Genomic DNA, 23537 nt, shown 5'->3' on the forward strand with positions numbered 1-23537 from the left:
AGTACATGTAGGGCTTTCTCACCACCTTGGAGGTGATGAATTTCCTCACGAACTTGATCGCCAAGGCATCAAAATTGTCGATTGAGCCCGGCTGCAAAGTTCGGAACCATTCCGCCGCTCGACCGGTAAGCGTGGAATAAAAAGCCCTACACATTACGGCGTCTGATACGCCCTTCAGCATCATATTGCCGTAGAAATCATTGACATGGACCTCAGGGTCCGTACGGCCATCGTAACTTTTCTCCCTGGAGACCTTTAAGTCAAGCGGGTAAGGCTGAGCCATCACTGCCGCCGTAAAAGGCGTCCGGAGTAAGGTCGATTGGTCGACCGGGGGTGTTGCAAGGTGCGCATTTCTGAATTGCGCAAACTCCGCCTGGAGGTTGTAGAGCAATCCTCGGGTCTCGTTGAGCTCGGCGGCTTGGGCAGCTTGGGCTGCGTCCCGAGCGCGTCGTCGTCGATGAGATCTCGACCCGCTATGCCCGGATGAAGCCTCCTGGCTGACTTCCTGCATCTGTACGTCTTCCGGCTCGCGGTTCGGGTCTTGGGGCCCCAAACGTTGCCGCATCGCCGGTCGAAGACGATCAAAAGCTGCCGCTCGGGCAACTTCTTCGGGGTCCTCCGCCTGAGTGGGAACCTCCACTGCTTGCTGGGTCTGCCGTGGTGCCTCCATCGCATCAGCACCCCCCGACCCCAACCGCGAACGAGCCGAGCGTCGAGCCCGGGAAGCGGGCTGATGTTGCGGCTCTACTTGTGCGGCCAGGTAAACTGGAGGGGCGGCGGCTGGAGCCGTGTACGCAGGCGTGTATGGTGGGTAGCCAACTGGGGGCGTGTAATACATCGGTTGGCCAGGCCAATACCCGTATGGTGGAGGTGGGACCGGGTATGGATACTGGCTGGGATACATCATCGGCTGTTGTGGATATTGCTGAGCGGGTGTTGGGTACCCCGGTTGAATGTAGTTCACCGGCTGTTGGGCGGCCGGGTATGTGTTGGATGGATGTGGTGGTGAGAGATTGAGGTTGAGGTCCATCGTCTGACCTTGTTGTTGTGTTGCCTGATGGTCGGATGAGCTCGCTGCATCCGCCTGGTTATCGGCAAAGAGATTTTGTGCCCACGGGTACATGGTGAATGAGAGGTCGGGTGCTCGTCAAGACAATAGCTTTCTTGTACGGGTCCCCACAGACGGCGCCAAAATGATACTGCTAATTGCCACGTACGCAGTAATTAAATATATACGAGACCAATTAAAGCAAGTAAATGACTTTTATTGATCACGGTGAAGGCCCTAAGTACAATCTACTTGGTTGCTCTGAGTGCCGACTGACTGCGGTCGGGATTCTCTAACAACAACCTATCGATCGTCCAAAAGTCCCCCTACACTGTAGCTATCGCGGGTATTTATAGCCGTGGAGCCGGAGACACAAATCCGGCCGTTCGGCATGCTTCCCACGTAGCCACCACGTGTCGCCGTCCCGGGTGCCCTACCTGTCAACACGTGGAGCCGCCACGTGTCCCTCGTCAGCTCTATCGCCAAAGGGCTACCGCTCCGTGGTCGACACTTCCGCTCGGGCAACTTCCGGTCGGACCCCGACTGGGCTCTTTACAAGAAGCCCGACCTATTACCTGCAAAGACAAGAAGACAAAGACAAAGGCACACCAACCGGGATAAAATTATGCCGGTCGGGATATTCCCTACCAAAAAAAATAGCCAAAAATATCATAGATTTTTATTATGATAAAAGGTGCAATTAATCAAAAACCCGCAATATGATTTCTAAAATTGATTAAAACCGTATACAGACATGCACATAGGAAAAAAATTATGGCAAAATTGCAGGGCATGATAATCACATAATTACATAGTACAATAAGTAGGGGATTGGAAAACAATTGCTAAAGTTGCATGCCCTTAAGATATTTTTCGAAAAAAAATTGTAATGGATAATTGATGTATGGGAAAGAGATGGTGAGTAACGGGTGTAAATTGTCGTTCCGCAAGGGATTGGGACTATGACACGTACTTGAGTGACAACTAAAATTCTAGGCACCAAAGTATTGGAACCCACAAGAATCCAAGCAAATTTAAATTCATGGTTGGGTAATGTCAACAATTAAAGGCTAAAAAATCTAGTTGAGACAAAGCAATTTAAACACAAGTAAACACAATGATAAAAGATGGGCTCAAATTAGGGGATGTTGCCTTCTAGATGCTTTAACAACTTAGGGATTAGGCGAGAACATCAACCAAGGGAACATAAGGGCAAAGCACATAAAAATCCTAGCTTAAAGCCATTTTCATAAGCTAATAAACAAGGATTAGAGCAAGAATTGCCCAACTTTCATAGTGTATCAAATCCTAGCTCTTAAAGCACATAAGCATTTAGGCCCCCAATTCTTCCCTATTTTCATAGAAAGAAAATGGGTTTATAGAAAGGAGAGACTTAAATTCTTCCCCCAACTTTCATTGTGGAGAAAAACTATCCAAAAGCAAGTTAATAAGAGTTACGTACCAAATATTAACAAGATTCAACATAAATCCTTCACAAACAAATGAACCCTAGGTTAGATATCTTCCCCCTTATGCAATAATCACCTATTTAGCATCTAGGTTGGCAATATCACCCTAATCCAAGCCCAAAAACGGACTACTCACACTTCATAAGCATAAATAACAACAAAGCACAAGAAAATATCATAAACATTGCACAAAAACTTAAAAGAAGAGTAAGAAGTTTCTCTATTGAAGATGAAGATTTTGTGGTCGAATCCCACTCCAATCCATGATTACAAGCTTGGAAGATGAGTTTGAGATGTAATACTAGACTAATCTAAGCTAAGGAAATGAAAGGAAGTGAAATGGAATGAGTTTTTTTTGCTCTCTAGGGTTCTAACAAGAGTCAAAACCAAGAAGAAATGATCAAAATCGTGCTTTTAAAAAAATATAGAGCACAGTGACACGGCCAGGGACATGACCATGTCCCTGGCCGTGTCCAAAAAAGCAGTGCACACTGGAATTTGCACAGATATTACACGGCCACAGACACGGCCGTGCACTTGGACGTATCTTTTGGCCTCTAAAACGTCATAATTTGGAACTATGGTCTTCATGAAAGTTGTAGTCCTTCGAGTCTTCTTTCCAATGGCGCAAGAATCACTTCATTTGGACATTCGTAGGCCGAGATATGGTCCAAAAACAAAACAGTGGTCAGTTTTGGATTGTAAGTTTGGAACTTCAACTTCAAGGACAATTTTGACCCCTGTGGCTTCCTTTTTAGGCTTTGATGTATTTATAGGAATTGTATCCCTTTGAGTCTTCTTTCCAATGAAACAAGAATATCACTTAATTTGGATACTTCTAGACCGGCCCGAAAATGGAACAGTGACCAATCCATGCGAGAATTTCAGCTTGTTGACACTTGTTCCACTTTTGCCTTGGTTTAATTTGTCCATATGATCAACACCATTGAAAACATCAATCTTTGGCTCCTTTGGAAGTGTTGCATCCATCTCCTTAGCTTCACCTTGGCTCCCCTTGACTCCAAATGCATCCAACATGATCTAAAATCCTTCATTCTACTCAAAGATAATGAATTGTGCATAATGGATCAAATGAGTAAAATAAAGATCATTTTGAACAACATTGTGACACTTCATAAGCAAAACAAGACTAAATATGGGGTAAACATGATGTATAAATAGGAACAATTATGCATTTATCAATAATAAAACTTGAAATCTGAAAAATATTAGTATTGAAAAATAATCACCAATATTTTATATTGTGACAAGTCCATCAAAAACATATATATATATATATATATATATATATATATATATATATATATATATATATATATATATACACACACACACACACACACACACACACACACACAGAAAGAAGTGATCACATGTGGCCTATACATTAGGTGTGGTCATGTGGTCAAATAAGGGCCATTAGATGATTTAAATGCAACGTACTGGATTTGTACTTATTGGCGCGCCTATTGAAGTAAAACGCAGCAGATAGGGGCCAAACTGTCCATTACCTTTTATTCAAAGTTCAAACACTGTATACTTCATTCTTCTACAAGTCACGTCCATTTCATTGGTGCATTCACAATCCCAAAGCAAGAAGAGAACCGCTCCACTCCTCTCACAGGCGATGACGTCTTCTCACCGCTTCACGAACGAGGGCGAACTCTATCGACGATCACATCATCACAGACGAATAACTTATTGTCAAACACACCATCGCATTGCAAGCGAAGCGCGAACCCTACACCACAGGCCCGTTCGACTGCGAAGCCTAACAATGGTGAAAAAAGGCAAAGAACCAGCACCCAAGGGTATGAACTCAGTCTCTAAGAACACAAATCAATTTCACACATGCCTATATTTGAAATCTCGTTAACTGTCAGTGTATTTTGTAATATATACTCGGAATAGAGCAAAAAACCTTTTTGTGGGTTTTATTTGATTATCGGTGTATACTAAATACGTATTATAGTATTTACAGTGCCCTACATACTTCCACTCCTCCATATCATTTTGTTCTGTGCATTGTCATCGTCGTCCTATAATATATTTCAATAAGTACTGGTGTATTCTGAACCACGTCACTTGGTGTATATTTTATTTTGATATTGGTTTATTTGAACTTACTATTGCTGTATTTTTGGTGTATTTTACCTTAGATTCATGTTGTTGAATGTAGTGCATATTTCAATAAGTAATGGTGTATTCTGAACTACGTCACTTGAATACAGTAAACAATATTGGTGTGTCTTTTATTTTGATATTGGTGTATTTTAACTTACTGTTGCTGTATTTTTGGTGTATTTTACCTTGGATTCATGTTGTTGAATGTAGTGCATATTTCAATAAGTAATGGTGTATTCTGAACTACGTCACTTGAATATAGTAAACAACATTGATGTGTGTTTTATTTTGATATTGGTGTATTTTAACTTACTGTTGCTGTATTTTTGGTGTATTTTACCTTGCATTCATGTTGTTGAATGTAGTGCATATCTTAATAAGTAATGGTGTATTCTGAACTACGTAACTTGAATACAATAAACAACATTGGTGTGCGTTTTATTTTAACTTACTGTTGCTATATTTTGGGTGTATTTTACCTTGCATTCATGTTGTTGGATGTAGTGCATTTTTATTCTGTATTGGTGTATTTTCAACATTGAACTTATATCATGCAGACACCAAGAGGAAGGCATTGAAACAAGAAGAACCCCCAACAGCAAAACATATACGGAAGAAACAAGCCCTGTCATTCCTTGATAAAATACAGATAGAGCTACAAAGTGAGGATACAGAGCAGCAAAATCAAGTTGAGTCCAGCTCAAGCGATGAGGCAGACATACTGGAGAATGAAGACAAGGAAACTGGCCTAAAGATAAGACCCCTTCCCACACAATTAACGAACCCAATTGCCGCACTAACTGATCAGCAACGCAAATACGTAGAGGACATTGGGCTAGGAAGAATTCTTGACCTGAATATTACCAATGTGCCACGAAAGTTGGGCTGTGGCTAGTTTAACACTATGATGCTAGGACCAACACATTGAACCTACCCACTGGTGAACGACTCCACATCACAGAAAAAGGATGTTGCTGCCACATTGGGGCTGCCGATTGGAGGCATAGAAATCGTGAAGAGGGCATCCAAAGAGGTATCCAAACTCTTGACTGACTGGAGAACAATCTTTGGAAAGGATAACGGCCAAATCACCCCCACGTTATGTCTGATAAGATGTTGACACTAAAGGCTACTGACCCTTGGTTCAAAAGGCACTTTGCACTGCTTGTTATGAGTGTATTGGTTGAGCCCCAAGTCAATGGTTATGTCAACCAAAGCTACATTGACAACCTTCATAATGTTGACAACATCAAGAAGCTAAATTGGTGTAGAATGCTCATCAACTCACTCATCACCAGCAAGCAGGCATGGCTGGACAGTGTTGATGGGAGATATGGAGGACCAATTATTTTCCTGATGGTAAATAGACTACCAGAAAGATGCATCTAATTTATTACCCACTGATTGATTAATAATCTAAAATGCAAAATGCAGATATTCTATGTTGACCGTGTGGTGCTCTACCGGAGGACAGTCCCAAGAAGCTTCCCTGCCACGAAGAGCTGGACATTTAAGCTACTCCGTCAACGAGAACAAGATGAGATAAAATCCGGAGGCTTTGGATATGGCCGTCTTGAAGATGCCTTGCCATTGGACAGCACACCATGCAATGAAGGAAGCCCCCCCAGTAAGACGTTATGATGTTCCACCCCAACCACTGACTATTGAAAATAATGCACCACTTCCCACTGCATTACAGGTAAACAGACCACTTGAAGCATATTCATGGTGTACTCCTTATATCTCTTTTACTGTTTTTATATCTATAAACTGTTGTGCATCTTACAATGGGCTACCTTAATCAGTTTGTGTGATTAAATAAGATACCCTAATGGTGTGCTTTTTAGAAGTATTTAGTGCATATTTCGATATACATTGGTGTGTTTATATTATATCCTTCTGGTGCATAAACAGGAGTTTGTTGATGAGATTACTAACAACACGTATAAGGACAATTGCAACAAGTTTACTGAGAATATCAAGACTGATTGAAAATGCCCCTGCAGCAATTTTGGAAAATGATACATTCAAGCAAATATTTGAGTCTGCTAGACAGATGCTAGGATTCAAAGCATAAGAAGATGGACAATTGACATTTACCCAAGGAGAAGACGCCTACTAAAGTGACCCTGAGTTTCTGAAAGCAGTTGATGAAATTGTACGTGCAGTAAACAAGAGGAATTTCCTAAATGATATACCCTCTTTCAGCCTAGGATTGTCACAAGATGAACCAAACAGAGGCTGGATAGATGTGAGTGATATTGCACGTGACTACCAGGATGTTAACGAAGCTGATGAACCTGCCAAAGTTCAGTTGGGTGTGGATGAGGATCAAGCAGCAGACAGAGCTCAAGAATGCACTGTGACAGATCAACAAGCACCTCTATCTGACCAAAATCAACAGGCTCTGCATGAGACTCGGGCAGATGACACCAATAATGAGGTAATGAACTATAATAAATCCAACATCACAAATAACAAAAAGAAAAAAACAAAACAAAACAAAAGAAAGTAACACACTATAAAAACTGATACTCTCAACTTTGAATGTTATAGATCACACCAGAATGGCAAGGGCAGCCAACCCCTACGTCAAAACCCCCCTCCCCCCCCCCACCCCCACCCCAACCAACAGACAAAGGAAAAGGCCCAGCTAGAGTGCATAGCCCAATTGGACGAAGACCCATCTCATACATGCTTGACATTGACACACCATTATCTGCAATAGAGGATGCTATCAGGCAGCGGGTATTGGAAAACCCTAACCCAGATCTGTAAGCACAACACACTCTAAAAAAGATGGTGTGCTGTTTATATATATTTGGTGCATTATATAGTGATGTTGGTGAATAAATATCCTATGTACATTGATGTGTTATTCAATGTGATATTAGTGTATAATATGTTAAATGTTGGTGTGTTTATACTAAATGATTTGGTGACTGGTTGTGTTTTGTACCTAACATATTTCTTTGGTTTCAATAGGACCCAAGAACTATTCAAGTATGAAGGAAGGGTAATTTACTAGAAAGATATGCTGTCAATGAGGCCAGATGCAGAGATCCCAGTCTCTATAATTGATGCTTGGTCAGCCATAATCCACATTCGTGAGTCAGAAAGAGGATGTACAAAGTCCATTGCTTCATTGTGGACAACTGTGAGTGGAAAATATAAACATAGCTTCAACTTTAACAAGCTTAAAGTTCTAACAAAAATACCATTACAATTTGCAGCTGTACACAGTTGTGGACCCACAAGGAGATGAGGATGTTAGATTTGCAAGATTTAGATCAAAGTACCTCGAAGACAAATCCATTGCAAGCGACGTTAGGTGGAACAGCATTCTATACATAAGATATTAATATACATATTAAGTGCTTTATATTTTCATACTAGTTGAATTTTGACTTTAGACATTTGGTGCATTCTATTATTTAGCTATTTGTGGTGCATTACTAACCATCCTTAGATTCATACTAACACCCCTAAAACATATCTTTTAGCTATAACAATTTTTGTTTCCAATTGTGTCATCCAACCACTACTACCTGTTTTCCATTAGCCCAATAATGGAAAGATTTGACATTATTGACAACTCTCCTGTCAATGTAAAGAAAGACAACAAGTATGGGACTGTGCTTGCAAATATGGTAACACATTAAGCCCTGATTGATTACATATATTCAATGCAAAACTACAACAAAAATACTCAGATTTGTATTACTTGATGCAGCAAAAGTTCTTATCAAGGTTCTTGACTGACATAAAATCCTCATACAAGGCTGAGAAAGTGAATAAGGTGAAATCTAAGATAATAAAAATGCCTTGGAGAGATGCACACAATAAGGTGGATTGTGGCATCTTTCTCATGCGCCATTTGGAGACTTTCCGAGGGCAAACACATGAGCAATGGCAGTGTGGACTTCAGAAGAACAACAAAGAGCAGTTGAATAAGCTACGACTGCAATACATGGCTGCCCTAATCATGTTAGACTTAAATAAACACAAACAGAGGAACATTCAGCAAGCAGCAGAGTTCCGGGTTTGAGCAGAAAGTTAATGTGGAAGAAAGACAATGTGAATGGCTGACTTGACAGGATTTTTTGTGGTTTGTGATGACTAGTAATCATTTTTGTGATGTCGGACAGATAATGTGACCTCTTTATATTTGCTTTTTGAGCTATAACAATGCACCCTATGAATAGTAAAACGCACCATGATCTATTATAAAATGCACAAATATTTCTATATTATAAAACGTCTACACACCTGTAAAATACACCAACCACACAAATAAAACACAAATCAATGTTATTTATTATATTCAAGTGACATAATTCAGAATACACCATTCTGAATGAAATATACACTATATTCAACACCATGAATGCAGGGTGAAATACACTAAAAATACAACAACACTTGGTAAAAAAAAAAAAAAACGTAATATAACGCACCACGATGTGTGTGAAAACGCACCATTATCTATTATAAAATGCACAAGTCCAAACATATTTCAAAATCCTGATTCTCTGTTACGAAACGTCTACATACCTGTAAAATACACCAATCACACAAATAAAAAACAAAACAATGTTATTTACTGTATTCAAGTGACGTAATTCAAAATACACAATTTCTGAATGAAATATACACTATATTCAAGACCATGAATGCAAGGTGAAATACACTAAAAATACAGCAATAGTATGTAAAAATACACCACGATGTGTGTCGAAATGCATCGTGATTTATTATAAAACGCACAAATCCAACAATGTCTTAAAAATCCTGATTCTATGTGTTATAAAACGTCTACAGAACTGTAAAAACATCAAATTCCACAATACAGACCAACTAAGAAAACAAACACAACTCTAGCCATTTAATGGGCACGTCCTACTATTATGACCATATTCATCACAAGTATGACATTTCCTTTATTGCTTTACACACTTATTCGCAGTTTTCTCCCTTGCACTCTTCATCCGCTTCCCGCTGCCCTTGTTCTTAGCTTTAATTGGATCACGCACCTCCACTGTTGGCCCCTGAGACACATAACCACAAAATGATTTTATCACACTTTCCTTGCTGCTACCAGCCACCCCATTGTCATCCCCACACCTATCTTTGAGAAAAAAACTGCCTTTGCTCACAAATAACACGTCTTAGTTGTTCCAACCATTCTACATTACCATCAGCCAATCCCACGCAAGCATATATTTCAGACCATATTAGATTAGTAAGCACCCTAACATTATCCACTTTAGCCGATTGATCAACAACTGTATCATCAATATCAAATATTGGCTTCAAACAAGCACCCTTTGTCCACCGAGACACCAAATACATAGAAGGAATTCTCTCAAGTCCACGATCTTTAAACACAAAAAAAAAAAAAAATTAAAAAAAAAATGCCTACACACTAACCCCATCCGCTCAAACATCTTGCCTGAACAAGTAGCAGTAGAGTCAGCCAACAAAAACTCCACACACCATGCCTTCTTGTCACCATCTTTTATCCCATAACACACCTTACCATCACAATCACACAAAGACACCACTCGACAAGAAAAAAAACCTTCACAAATCTCTACTTGCACATCATAAAATACAGAAATAGTATAAACATCCATTGCATGCTTCTCCAACGCCAATGGAGTCTTCAAAACAGGAAAACAAGATTTAGAGTCAGCAGTCAATTTTGCTTGTGCATGTCGTTGTGCACTAATAGCACTATCAAAATGCACCAAAAACTCAACCAAACTGGAATGACCATTAGAGAAACTGCCAAAAAAAAAAACTATTTTGAGACTCTCATCGAGACGTTGTCCTAACAAATCCTGACATAAACTCATCATGAAAGTATGGAGATGCCCAAAATGTACGAGACTCAAACAAGTAACGAAACCAACCATTATCAACCAAACCATATTCCTCCATAATACGACTCCATGAATCCTCAAAAGCTTTGGAATCTATAGATTTGTTCCAAACAATGTCATTCAACTTCCTCCTAAACACCTCGTCCTTAGCTAAAACCGGTCCAACCTTCTCACCAACCCTTGCACATTATATGCCACATGCAGACTCTATGTTTTGATGTACCAAACACACGAGCAATTGCAATCTTGACAGCTGGATCTTGGTCAGTAACAACACAAATAGGTTCATGACGCATGGTTGTCTTAAATCTCTCCAAAGCCACACATATGAGTTTACGTCTTCCCTCGTAAGTAACCCAGCACCAAATGTGATGGATCTCTTATAGTTATCGATTCCAGTAAATGGAACAACACCAAATTATACCTACAGAATGCACAACATAGTAACTACTGAATACCCTAAGTATAACAAAAACACACTATATGACATCGAAATATGCACCAGAATATTATACAGAATACACATTGACTATAAATTACTAACCTGTTAGAGCGGTATGTAGCATCGAATAAAACATCACCAAACAATGCAAAATTCTTCCTCGATACTGCATCTGCCCAAAAAACCATTCTAAGCTGATCAACGTCATCAACGTCATATTCAAACTCAAAAGCCTCGCACAACTCACGCCTTTTAAAAAGCGTATCTATGAATAGTTGAGCATCACCATTCAATATGTATGCCATCAAATCACACTTGAAATTCTTAAAATCCACCCCAGTAGCACCAACATTGGAATACTCATCAACAATCTCCCTAAACAGCTTATACGACCGAACATAACCAATATTTTCCCGAACACAACTTGCAATGAACATTTGGTGGCCAGCATCAAGACTACGATTCACCTTTAAAAATTACTTAGCAATGATTGAACACATCACATGAGTGTGTCATTCTTCCAAAAAATGCACAACATACAATCCATTAGACTTAAGTTTAAACACTACCTTAGCCTTGCACCCAACCCTATTTGTCACCCTCCGTCTCTTCACAACAATGGGTTTACCATCACCAACACACGTAGATTGCATACTATAAATACTCTGCTTAAACCCCTTTCGACTACAAAATACCTGTCTCTCCACAACAACATCATCCCTCCTCTTCCGAATTGTACCCTGCCTATAATCAAAACCAACAGACCCAGCATACTATTTATAAAAAACAATAGCACCATCCAAGGAATCAAACGTTTGCCCAACAACAGGCTTCAAACTATCAGTGCAAACTGGATGACAATACTTAGTCAACCCAGGAGAAATTTCCAAATCACATGCATTGTCTTTTACCCCAACATCGGTCGAACAGTGTTCATTGGAGCCCTCACCACTAGCCCCTACAGCAACATCGGTTGAATTACCTTCATCACACTGACCACCACTTCCTTCTACACAACCATCAATATGATCACCTTCATAACAAACACCACCAATGCGATCTACCCCACCGCATCAGTGGAATGCTCTGTATTGCAGACACCAACACTGCCTTCTACACCAACATCAATGATTGTATCTTTATCAAAATCGAAACCCACAGAGTCTAAATTAGCTGCACACCACATATATATAATAACGCACTAAATAACCCATGCATAACATCTGATAACTACAAAACACACACAATACTATACTAACTTAATATCCACCACGATCATGCAAATTTCGCACTATAATCACACAATAACACACAACACCATCACAACAACAGAGACTTATCTCACCCCCCCCCCCCCCCCCCCCCCAGAAAAATATCAATCCAGATAAAAAACGATATAAAAACATCCATGACATAACAAACGCATATTATTATGAACAAATTAAAACTACAAACATCAATAAATCAACACATACCATGATCACCTTCATCACAAACACCACCACTGCGATCTACCCTACCATCAGTGGAATGCTCTGTATTACAGACACCACCACTGCCTTCTACACCAACATCAATGGACGTATCTTTATCAAAAATGAAACCCACAGAGTCCAAATTAACAGCTGCACACCAAATATATATAATAACGCACTAAATAACTCATGCATAACATCTTATAACTACAAAACACACACAATACTATACTAACTTAATATGCACCACAATCATGCAAATTTCGCACTATAATCACACAATAACACACAACACCATAACAACAACAGAGACTTATCTCACCCCCCAGAAAAATATCAATCGAGATAAAAAACGATATAAAAACATCCATGACATAACAAACGCATATTATTATGAACAAATTAAAACTACAAACATCAATAAATCAACACATACCATGCTCCATCGCTCAACTCTAAAAAAATCCCTTATTGCGATATCTCAAATTGCACGGTATACTCAAATTGCACTGTCGACTGATCTCTGACGACCTTCTCCCATTTGCGATGCGATCGCGATCTTGATCTTCTCTTCTCCAAGTTGCCGATTCCCTCTGAGCTGAAACATATAGAATACAAATCACCTTATATACATTCATGTAACCAGCTAAATAAAATTACATAACTACCCCCACTTACCAAATCGCGAACAATTCTTCCTTATTTAAAAAAAAATAAGCCTCTGCCGTTAAATTGCCTTGATCCAATGGTTCAAATATAACCACACTGCCACACCTAACTACACTAACACCTTTGAGCGTTATTATATATATATATATATATATATATATATATATATATATATATATAATGATTTACATAATTATAGCAAGTTTATGTTAATAATTATCTAAAAGTAACTGCAAATATCAATTTGGCAGTTGTTATTACCATCAATAAGAATTAATGGTAACATATTATTTTCTAAAATATAAAAACATAATATGTGCCATTACAAGTTATGTCCTTGATTTTTGTCCATTTTTTATATGCTAATAAATATATACATTTTGCTTTAATTGTTGTACATTTCACTTATATTGGACAAAATTATAATTACACCGTTATAACATTGTTAGTATTTAATATATCCACCAATCTTACCATACACCTACATCTATCATATCTTTTTCTTATTTTTAATTATCATTTTATTAAAATTATCATATAACAATTAATTTAATTATAAATTATATTTTAATTAAATATATGTATGAATGTTAAATTATATATATATATATATATATATATATATATATATATATATATATATATATATACATATATATATATATATATATATATATATATATATATATATTGTTTTGATCACTATATTATTCAAATATATGATAATTCAAAAGTATCATTACTTTAAGGAATTGCGATACATAATTTTAACTGATTTTTTTAAATTTTGTTACTTAACAATATTTTAATATAGGGCATAAATTTTCGCGCATCGCGCATACAAAATGCTAGTACTATAATATAAGGCAATGGATCATCATGCATCACATTAAGTAAAGGAGGAATATACGTAGGGTGACAACAATTGGAATTCTGTGTACTAAGCAAAGAAAAGAATGATATAAAATAAACGAAGATATCAGTATATAATTGTTCTCATATGAGAGTGGTTCCGTTGCAGTGTACAAAAAGATTTTCCAGTCTATCAATAAGAACATTAGGTTGAAGGCCAGTCTATGTGACACTCAGCAAAGATGCGCCAAAGCTCCTTATCTACAGAGCACCTCTTCCTTCTTATGTATTTAAACTAGTATTTTTTTTATGCGCGATGCGCAAAATATAAGTGTCCAATATTAATACTTTATATTAACATTTTAAATTATTTACATTTTAGATATTTAAATTATTGTAAATAATAATAATAATAATAATAATGTAAAGCATTTTTATAAATTTGATATTTATATTTTAAGAAATAACTAACATATAACTCCAATATATAATGTGTTTATTAATAATAATAATAATAATAATCTTACATATAATAAAGCTATATGATTTGGGAAATAATTAATGTTACAATTAATTACCAACATTATTATTATTACTAGTTATAAATATAAAATAGCCACAACATCTTTTACTATTAAAAAAAAAAAAAAGCACAACATTTGAATTTTTTTTTTTTGAAAAATAAAATAGTTTTTTTTTTCGCCCATGGATTACATTTATTGAATTAATGGGGTTATTAAATGTTATGATATTAGGATTAAGGATTCCAATTCCCGATTAATAGAAAATATGAAACGATGCAATATTAATTAAATATCTGGCTTTACAATGAAAGTCTATTTGATATGCTTTTGTTATTTATGGTGGTTCTTGGGATTACAGTATTAATTAAATTTTCAATGAAAGCCTATTCGATATCTGAAACAGTGCAATTAATGCAAACCTCTACATATAATTTTTCTCCCTCTCAAAGGCTTCAAAGAAATGGTAGAAGCAAGAAGGGATGAAGAAAGCAAATGTTGCGGGCCGTGGGTCAATTATTAGACTTCAGAATAAAAAAAAAAATCATTTAAGCCATAAATAAAAATTTAAATATATATAAATGTATATATCGTATGAGTCTTTAATGTTTTTCAGGATGTCTAAACTTAAGACTTTTAAAAGAAAAAAAATACATTTGAATTATCTCCACAAAAAGTGGTCTTGGACTTATAAAATGACATTTGGGTTTATGGAAAGATATGTGCATAAAGAATATATTATATAATCATATAAAAAAATGTGTTCAATTAGAGTTTAAATTTACTCATACAAAATTTGAAATTTGCTTTCAAAATGTAATTATCTTAGTTATTATTCGTATTGTGAAAATTATAATATAGATGAAATACAATTAAGAATAAATCAATATAATTATGTAAATTCACTCTATAAGTTTATTTAAATATGTACATAATTAGAGATTATATTAACCATACAAAATTTTAATTGTAATTTTGTATTCTATAAAAATAATAAATACTTGAACAATGGAAGCTCAAAAATATTATTATATTAAACAATTTAATTTTTTTTGTTTTTTCTATTTTTTTAATTTATATTTATAATAACATAATTTTTTCTCGTGCATCGCGCGGGTGAATTACTAGTAATAATAATAATAATAATAATAATAATAATAATAATAATAATAATAATAATAATAATAATAATAATAATAATATTATTATTATTATTATTATTATTATTATTATTATTATTATTATTATTATTATTATTATTATTATTATTATTATTATTATTATTATTGAAGATAAGAAAATATATGGTGGATGCATGTGCATAGTAACAATAGTAGAAAAGATAACGGAAGTTATAATGGTAGGGGTATGTTTGTCCAAAATATTGTAAAGTACAACTTAACATAACGTATAAAAAAACTTAACGGTAAAAACAGCCATAAATGAAGGGTATAACCTTCATTAACACTTATTATGTTTTTAGATTATTTTTTGCCTCATGGTACTCTTTTAACGTCAAGAAACATTTAGGCAATAGGCATTTACTCGGCATTAATACTAATACCAATCACCTTTAATAGCCATAATAATATTCTTAAAAAATGGTAATAATAATTGTCAATTTAATGGTAATGGTAATAAGTTAATAACCTCCAAATTGATAAGGAAATGCCAAATAATATGATTATGATTTGTATATAAATTGCTACTCAATTAAGGGGGCCCTATATAGTTTCTTTTTCTTTTACCTCAAGAATAAGAATGGAGTCAGATCAATGTGCTCCCTCGACGGTGGAAAGCGTTGATGATAACTTTATGATGCTTCAAGGACGATCACGCACTGGCTAGGTTTAGCATTCCACCATAGTGACTAGAATTTGTTATTGTTACCCGCACAGAGAATTAAGTTGGTTCTAAAGTAGTTAGTTGTGAACCAATACACATGATCGAGCTCTATTAGTCACAGTGTGGAATTACACTAATGTAGTGTGACACCAAACACTGATTTTCTCACATAATAGACCGTTGAGTCACCGTGATTTGTCTCTCTATTATATTGTTGGACCGGGTATGAAGTTTTGGGGCCACACTTGTATTAAACTAATTTTATAACTAATATTTATGATTCACAAATAAATTAAATAATAGTTATGTTTTCACATAACTCTACCTCAATTTATCCAAAAATTAAATCTACTCCAAAGAATGCCGTGAGATGAAGATCCACGTAAATTAAAACTGTCGGAAACTGTTGAAGTGTTGTTTACGATAAGATGATAATGATCATCAATGCTAACGCATTAGCTGGTTTGCCCGAGAGGTTAAGGGGAAGACTTAAGATCTTCTGCACATAAGTGCGCGTGGGTACGAACCCCACAGCCAGCACTCTTGTCTTTAAAAGATGTCCATTATTGTTGTTGTGATCTGTGAAGTGGAGTGAAAATATTTAATGATTATTAACAGCTTGATAATTTAGTAATTACAGAAATTCATGGGTAGTTTATGGATTTGTTTAGATTTCGTTGCAAGCTTTGCATTATCTTAGAGCAGTGATGCAGATTGCAGCAGAGTTGTTCATCTGATGTAATGGTTCAAACTCTTTTGCCTATGCAGTTCAGAAAAATAAACAAATTTTTTGACTGAGTGCTTATTTATTTAAGTTGGAGCTTATTGAAATTTGAAGTGGATGGTTTTCTGAAAAGACTCAAATGTGAAACTTCTTGAAAACGCGATTTTTGCCTATTGTTTGGATTTAAAGGATTTTTTTTGTTAAAAAATATCATTATTTAGCCTAACACATCTATTTTTAGGGTAAATAAGTTCTAATTAACTTTGAGCGAAACAAACGTAGATCTGTGTCTTTATCATACTGGTTTAACCATTAGCCTGTAAAAGTAGTAAGGTTTGATGTTCCACATAATCTTTCTTTTTTAATTCTAACAAGAGATATATCAAAAAGAAAAAGTAATTAACATGAAGACATGCCCATATGACAGGTTAGAAAGGTAGGGAAGGTTGCAAGAGCAATTGCGGTAATGAACCATCCAATTCCAAATACCAATGATTCTCACTTAGGGTGTGTTTGGAAACCCAGAAAATGACTTCTGGAAGTCATTTTCCGGGTTTTTGGTGTTTGGCTACATTGGAAAATGACTGGTCAAAGGAAAATGAGGAGAAGTCAATGGAAAAGGAAGGCAATTTTCTAGAAAATGACTTCCCCTTTTTTTTGGGGGAAGTCATTTTCCTTCCATTCACGCAGACTTCTTTTCTTCCCGTTTTCAACAGAGCTCTGCCTCCTCTTCAACATTTGCAATACAACTCACCAACACTTCCTCCTCCATCAATCCATAATCACAAAAGCTTCAACAACACTAGAAAAGCTATTGAGATATATCTCATCTCTACACACCCTGAATTTTTTTTTTCTATGGATTTTACAGATCTATTTTCTGAGTTTGTTTTTTTTTTTTTTTTCTTCACTGGTTTCCCCGCCGGAAACCCACTGATTTCCGGCGGGGAAACCAGTGCCTCTGGTTTCCGCATCGGAAACCAGAGAACTGGTTTCCGCATCGGAAACCAGAGAACTGGTTTCCGATGCGAAACCAGCTCACTCACTGGTTTCCGATGCAGAAACCAGTGAGCTCGCTGGTTTCGCATCGGAAACCAGTGGGTTTCCGGCGGGGAAACCAGTGAAGAAAAAAAAAAAAAAACTCAAAACTTGTATGCTTTGATTGCTATACCAGTAGATTTGATGCCAGTAGATTTGATTGTCAGTAGATTTGATTTGATTATACATTATCTTAAACATAGCTATTCTAACTTTGAGATGGATGGTTTCATTGAACACATACAGTATACTCCGTATTTGATTATACATGATCTTGAAGAACTTGTATATTGGTTGCTACTTATAATACACTTTGGTTGCTGCTTATTTGGTTTATTGATTTTGATCACTAATTATTGTGTGGTTATGACCTATGTGTTAGTTTTAATTGTGGTTATTTGTTATCATTTTTTTTGTGTATAGATGGATAGAAATCATGTGCGTGCAACTGTTATGGGTGCAGCAAGTGCTATACTAGCTATGGGAGTTCTTCTATTACAACAACTTAGGAATAGAAACCAAATAGAACATGACATTGTCAATAGAGATGATGAGCGAGAGAGTTACATAAATAGTATCTTGTGTGAGGGTGATAACAAATGCATTAGCGTTATTAGAATGTGACCTATTTCCTTTTATAAATTGTGTGACCTTCTTGCTACTAAGAACTTATTACGCACAACTAGAGCCGTAAGTATTAAGGAACAAGTTTTAATATTTTTACATATAATAGGTCACAATGTAAGCTTTCGAGTAATTGGACCAAGGTATTATAGGTCAATTGAGACAATTCACCGTTACTTTAGAAGTGTTTTGAGAGCCATTTTATCTTTGTATACGAACCTCATAGTATTACCGGACGGTGAAGTAACTCCTCATGAAATCATTAGCAATCCGCGATTTTATCCCTATTTCAAAGATTGTTTAGGAGCAATAGATGGAACCCATATTCGTGCATCCGTGCCAATTAATATGCAAGGAAGTTTTCGCAGACGTATGGGTGGAACAACACAAAATGTATTTGCTGCCGTCACTTTTGATTTGCGATTTTGTTATGTGCTAGCTGGGTGGGAAGGTAGTGCACATGATTCTCGAGTCTTGAACGATGCACTCACACGTCCAAATAAATTTAAAATTCCAGAAGGTATAAAATAAAATTATGTAATCACTTTTTACATTGTGTTGTTTGTTATTGCATATAAGTAATCAAATTATGTAAACTTGTAGGGAAATATTATCTTGGTGATGCTGGATATGGCATACAGAATGGAATACTTACTCCATACCGTGGTGTTAGATACCATTTGAAAGAGTTTAGTGCTCATCGTCCTGAGAATAAGAAAGAACTTTTCAATCTTCGTCATTCGTCCTTACGTACATCTATTGAGAGAGTGTTTGGAATTTTGAAGAAACGATTCCGTGTGTTAGATGCTGAACCTTTTTGGGATTACCAGACACAAGTGGATATAGTTTTAGCTTGTTGTATAATTCATAACCATATTATGGGAGTTGATCCTAATGATGAGCTTAATCAAGCAACAGTTGATGTTGATGACGATAACTTGTTGCCCTTATCTCATACGCAAACAGAAGAAAGACAAGAAGTTAGACAATGGAATGCAAAGAGAGATGAGATCGCAGAACAAATGTGGAATGAATTTCTTATTAGGAACTAGTGTCTAGTTTCATATATTTGAGTATGCTTTGTTATTGGATATTATTAGTTACGTTGTTGAACATTTCTTATTGTTGTGTACTTGATTATGCTTTGTTATTGGATATTATTATATGAACATGAGTATGCTTTGTTAATGGATATTATGTTTCATTGGTTGACGTTGGTTGTTATTGTTTTTATGTTATTATAGAAACATGAATAAGGGAAAGGGAATTGCCACTTCTAGACAATTTCGGTGGACAAAGCCAATGGAGGGCGTATTTTTAAAGATATTAGCTGAAGAGGCTAGGAATCCCAATAATCCAACTAACAATTTCAGAACATCTTCATTCAATCGTGTTGCATCTACCATATCTGAACAATTTAATGTTGCATGTGAAGTCAAACATGTTGAGAATCACTTGAAAACAGTGAAGAACACATGGATGATGATATGCAAGCTGAAGGGGATGAGTGGTCTTGGATGGGATGATAACTTGAAAATGATTACATGTGATGAAGCCCCGTATATTGAGCTTATCACGGTAATATTTTATTATCATAATTTGACTATTGCATAAATCTAATGTTTTTTTATTAGAAAATATCTCATGTTTATTATTTATTTATAGGCAACTCCCAAGTATGAAACATTGTTGAACAGGAAGATTGACTACTACGATGAGATGTGCATTGTCGCTGGCAGAGATTGTGCCATAGGACGTTTTGCAAAATCTTTTGCAGATGTTACTTTAGATGGCCCTCATGATGAGATGTTTCTGGATAACAATGATGAAACCCTGCCTGAAGGAAATGATGAAGAAAGTAAGGGAAGAACATCTGCATCAACTGCGTCGTCTCAAAGATTATTCTGCCTCAGAAGCAGTTGGGATGCAAATCAAACATGTAAGTTTTCATGACCTATGTTGTGAACAACAATTGTTATGCCATGGATCCTGGTTTCCCTTGCAAGGTGGACCCAAGTCCAAAACGACGTTGTTTTGCTTCTAAACTGCGTCGTCTGAATTTAAAAATGTTGGTGATAATGAACCAAAATCGATTTAATATCGCAAAATAATATTTATATATACACACACGAAAGTATATAAAATATTATTCGATATATATATATATATATATATATATATATATATATATATATATATATATATATATATATATATATATATATATATATATATATATATATATATATATATATATATATATATATCCGAAATATATATACACACACCAATATATATAAAACGGACCCAAAGGTTATATATACATATATATCTACGAAAGATATACCAATATATATCAACCAAAATTGGAACTTATAATCCTCTTGATTATAATACCAATCCAACGACTATATCAAAAGGAGAAAGAGGATTTTTGCTTAGAAGCATAATCCAAACCGAAAGAAGAAGAAGATTGGCTCGTGTTTGGGTATAGGGTTTTTAGCGCGAGTCAAGAGATCACTCTTCCTTAAAACCTAATTTGCTACTTCCCAAAAGTGCTAGTAGCGTTGTGGCCTAAGTTTTCCATGACGAAACGTGCTACGGTTCGACGTTTGAGCACCCAAACGAGCGAACCCGACGAACTAGAACAAAAGTGTTGAACACAGTTAGGCAAAGAAAGGAGTAGAAGCAGAGGTTTCGGAGCTGGAAAAACGTGCAAGTGTGTATCTCTCTTGTTATGCTCTTGTTCACAAATTTCTGCTGCTCAACTCCCTTCTTATATAGGGATGTTGGACTTCAATAGCATTAAACAAAGCCATTAATCTTAGCTTTGTAACATCTGAAACAACAAATCGTTACATGAGATTTAAATTCAAAAATGAAATTGGAATTAATTCAAAATTAATTCCGCAGTTGAAGAATTTAATCCAACGTTCAGCCTGGGTTCGGCTTCACCGAAACTTTCGGCCTTGCAAAGTCTCGGCCTAAGGCCGAGACATTAGTTTCGGCCCCAAGGCCGAAACAATAATGCTGCTATTCAGTTTCGAGACATTAGTTTCGGCCCCAAGGCCGAAACAATAATGCTACTATTCAGTTTCGGCTCCTAAGCCGAAACAACTCCAATGGCATGTTGGAAAAATGATACCGAAGTTTGGCATAACTTAGCCCGCAAGGCCAGCTAATTTCCGGACGACATTCGTGCCCGTAGGTGCCGGCGCACACGAGCTCAGCTTGAATCAAGCCTTTTCGATCTCATTTCTAGTTGGAATTTGATTTGCACACCCACCGTCGCCCTCTCCCCTCCCCCCCCCCCCCCCCCACCGCGCTCGCGCACACGCGTGCGAGAGAACCTCTATGCTATACAATTCTACAAGCTCCAAAAGAGCTCTTGTATAGGGGGGGGGGGGGGGGGGCTAATCCTCTTTCCAAATCAATGTGGGACAAAAACTCACTTTTTTCCCTTCATTTTCCCAACTCAATGGGTCTACTTTGAGAATCAAAATCTCATTCACCCATTATCCGTTTTGAGCGTACAATATATCAATCTTTTCGTCTCACTACGAAGAACCCGAATCCATTTTGACCTGACCCAAACCGGAAGTGGACCCCACTGATAATTGTACCACAAAATAGCCACTTAAAAAGCCATTTTAATGCTATTTTTCGAACAATCCCCCACATGAATGAAAAATTGATTTTTAGGGTATTTTGAAATCGAAAACAATTGTGTTCAAACGGTCGATCCCTGCATAGGATAGGTAGGGAATCGATCCCTTGTGAAGATATGTTTACTCTACTGGCTGTACGGTAGAACGCGAGGTCTTTGAACCGACTGCCGTTTGTGTAGATGATGACATATCTCACACAGGAACTTCCCAACCATGCTCTGTTCTCATGAGTGTGCCCATTTTGGTCGTGGGTCACCATTCCTGGTTCTGCGAGAGTTTCTAAAGAATTGTGCCCATCAATTCTCCTTTGAAGCGACCCTCACTTCTCTCTTACATAGGTGATTCTTTCTCGAGTATCTCGGATACTCACATATGTCAACCGACATTCGAATCATTAAAGCATCAACGTGCTAGCTTCGTGCAGGAGTCACTGTTTCTAACAAGGAGTGGTAGGGAGTGCGATACCCCCACAGTGACACGCTCCGTTCCATAATTTAGTTGTCCCATTGAACCTAGGTGCCAGCTAGGTTGGGTATCCACTATAGAACTTTTAGTCCAAAGGCTTTAGACCCATTCCTCATTCCAACTTCTCCACAAGCATTTGCTTACCCTCGAGTTAGTGAGTTAGCGGCCGCTACGTTATCTTTTGACATCACATAGTCAATAGAGATAACCCTTGTACTATTTCCTTCTAGTGCGTAACACTAGGGTTACTCGTGTATCTACCGAGTTCGTTAACCGCTAAGGCAATATTCGGCCTAGTACAACCCATTTGATACAATTAAACAACCAATAATCTGAATGTATTCTCCGTGAGAAGTACAATCTTCGTGATTATTGGCTAGTTGTACGTTAGTATCTAACGGTGTCCAAGCCACTTGATTATCATCCTTGCAAGGATTCAATCAACTCAGTGAGATTGGCCTAACACGAGACCATACGGTCTTCTCACGATTTTAATCTCAAAGATTAAATCTGCCAATACTCACACCTCTCATGTCAAATCTCAAATCTAACATGTTCCTGGTAGAATTGATCATTACTACCCACGATGAGTTCATCGTGTATAAACAAACAGTGATATCTTCGTCTATCGTACGCATTACATAGACACTTGTCACCTTTGTTTATA

At 36.7% G+C, this 23537-nt stretch overlaps 1 protein-coding gene across 1 annotated transcript; it reads right to left on the reverse strand.

Annotated features, from left to right (window-relative positions):
• Positions 1 to 9602: 9602 nt before the first annotated feature.
• On the reverse strand, positions 9603 to 12910 carry LOC109163782 (protein FAR1-RELATED SEQUENCE 6-like). Its single transcript, XM_019312486.1, has 10 exons — positions 12901 to 12910; positions 12465 to 12614; positions 11803 to 11998; positions 11559 to 11733; positions 11092 to 11456; positions 10885 to 10971; positions 10511 to 10726; positions 10244 to 10428; positions 9845 to 10040; positions 9603 to 9786 (listed from the first exon to the last, which is right to left on the reverse strand). The coding sequence occupies exons 1-10, from the start codon at positions 12908 to 12910 to the stop codon at positions 9603 to 9605; spliced, it is 1764 nt and encodes a 587-aa protein (XP_019168031.1).
• Positions 12911 to 23537: the final 10627 nt, after the last annotated feature.

The sequence above is a fragment of the Ipomoea nil genome, unplaced genomic scaffold (genome assembly GCF_001879475.1).
Source record: "Ipomoea nil cultivar Tokyo-kokei standard unplaced genomic scaffold, Asagao_1.1 scaffold3043, whole genome shotgun sequence".
Taxonomy (NCBI): domain Eukaryota; kingdom Viridiplantae; phylum Streptophyta; class Magnoliopsida; order Solanales; family Convolvulaceae; genus Ipomoea; species Ipomoea nil.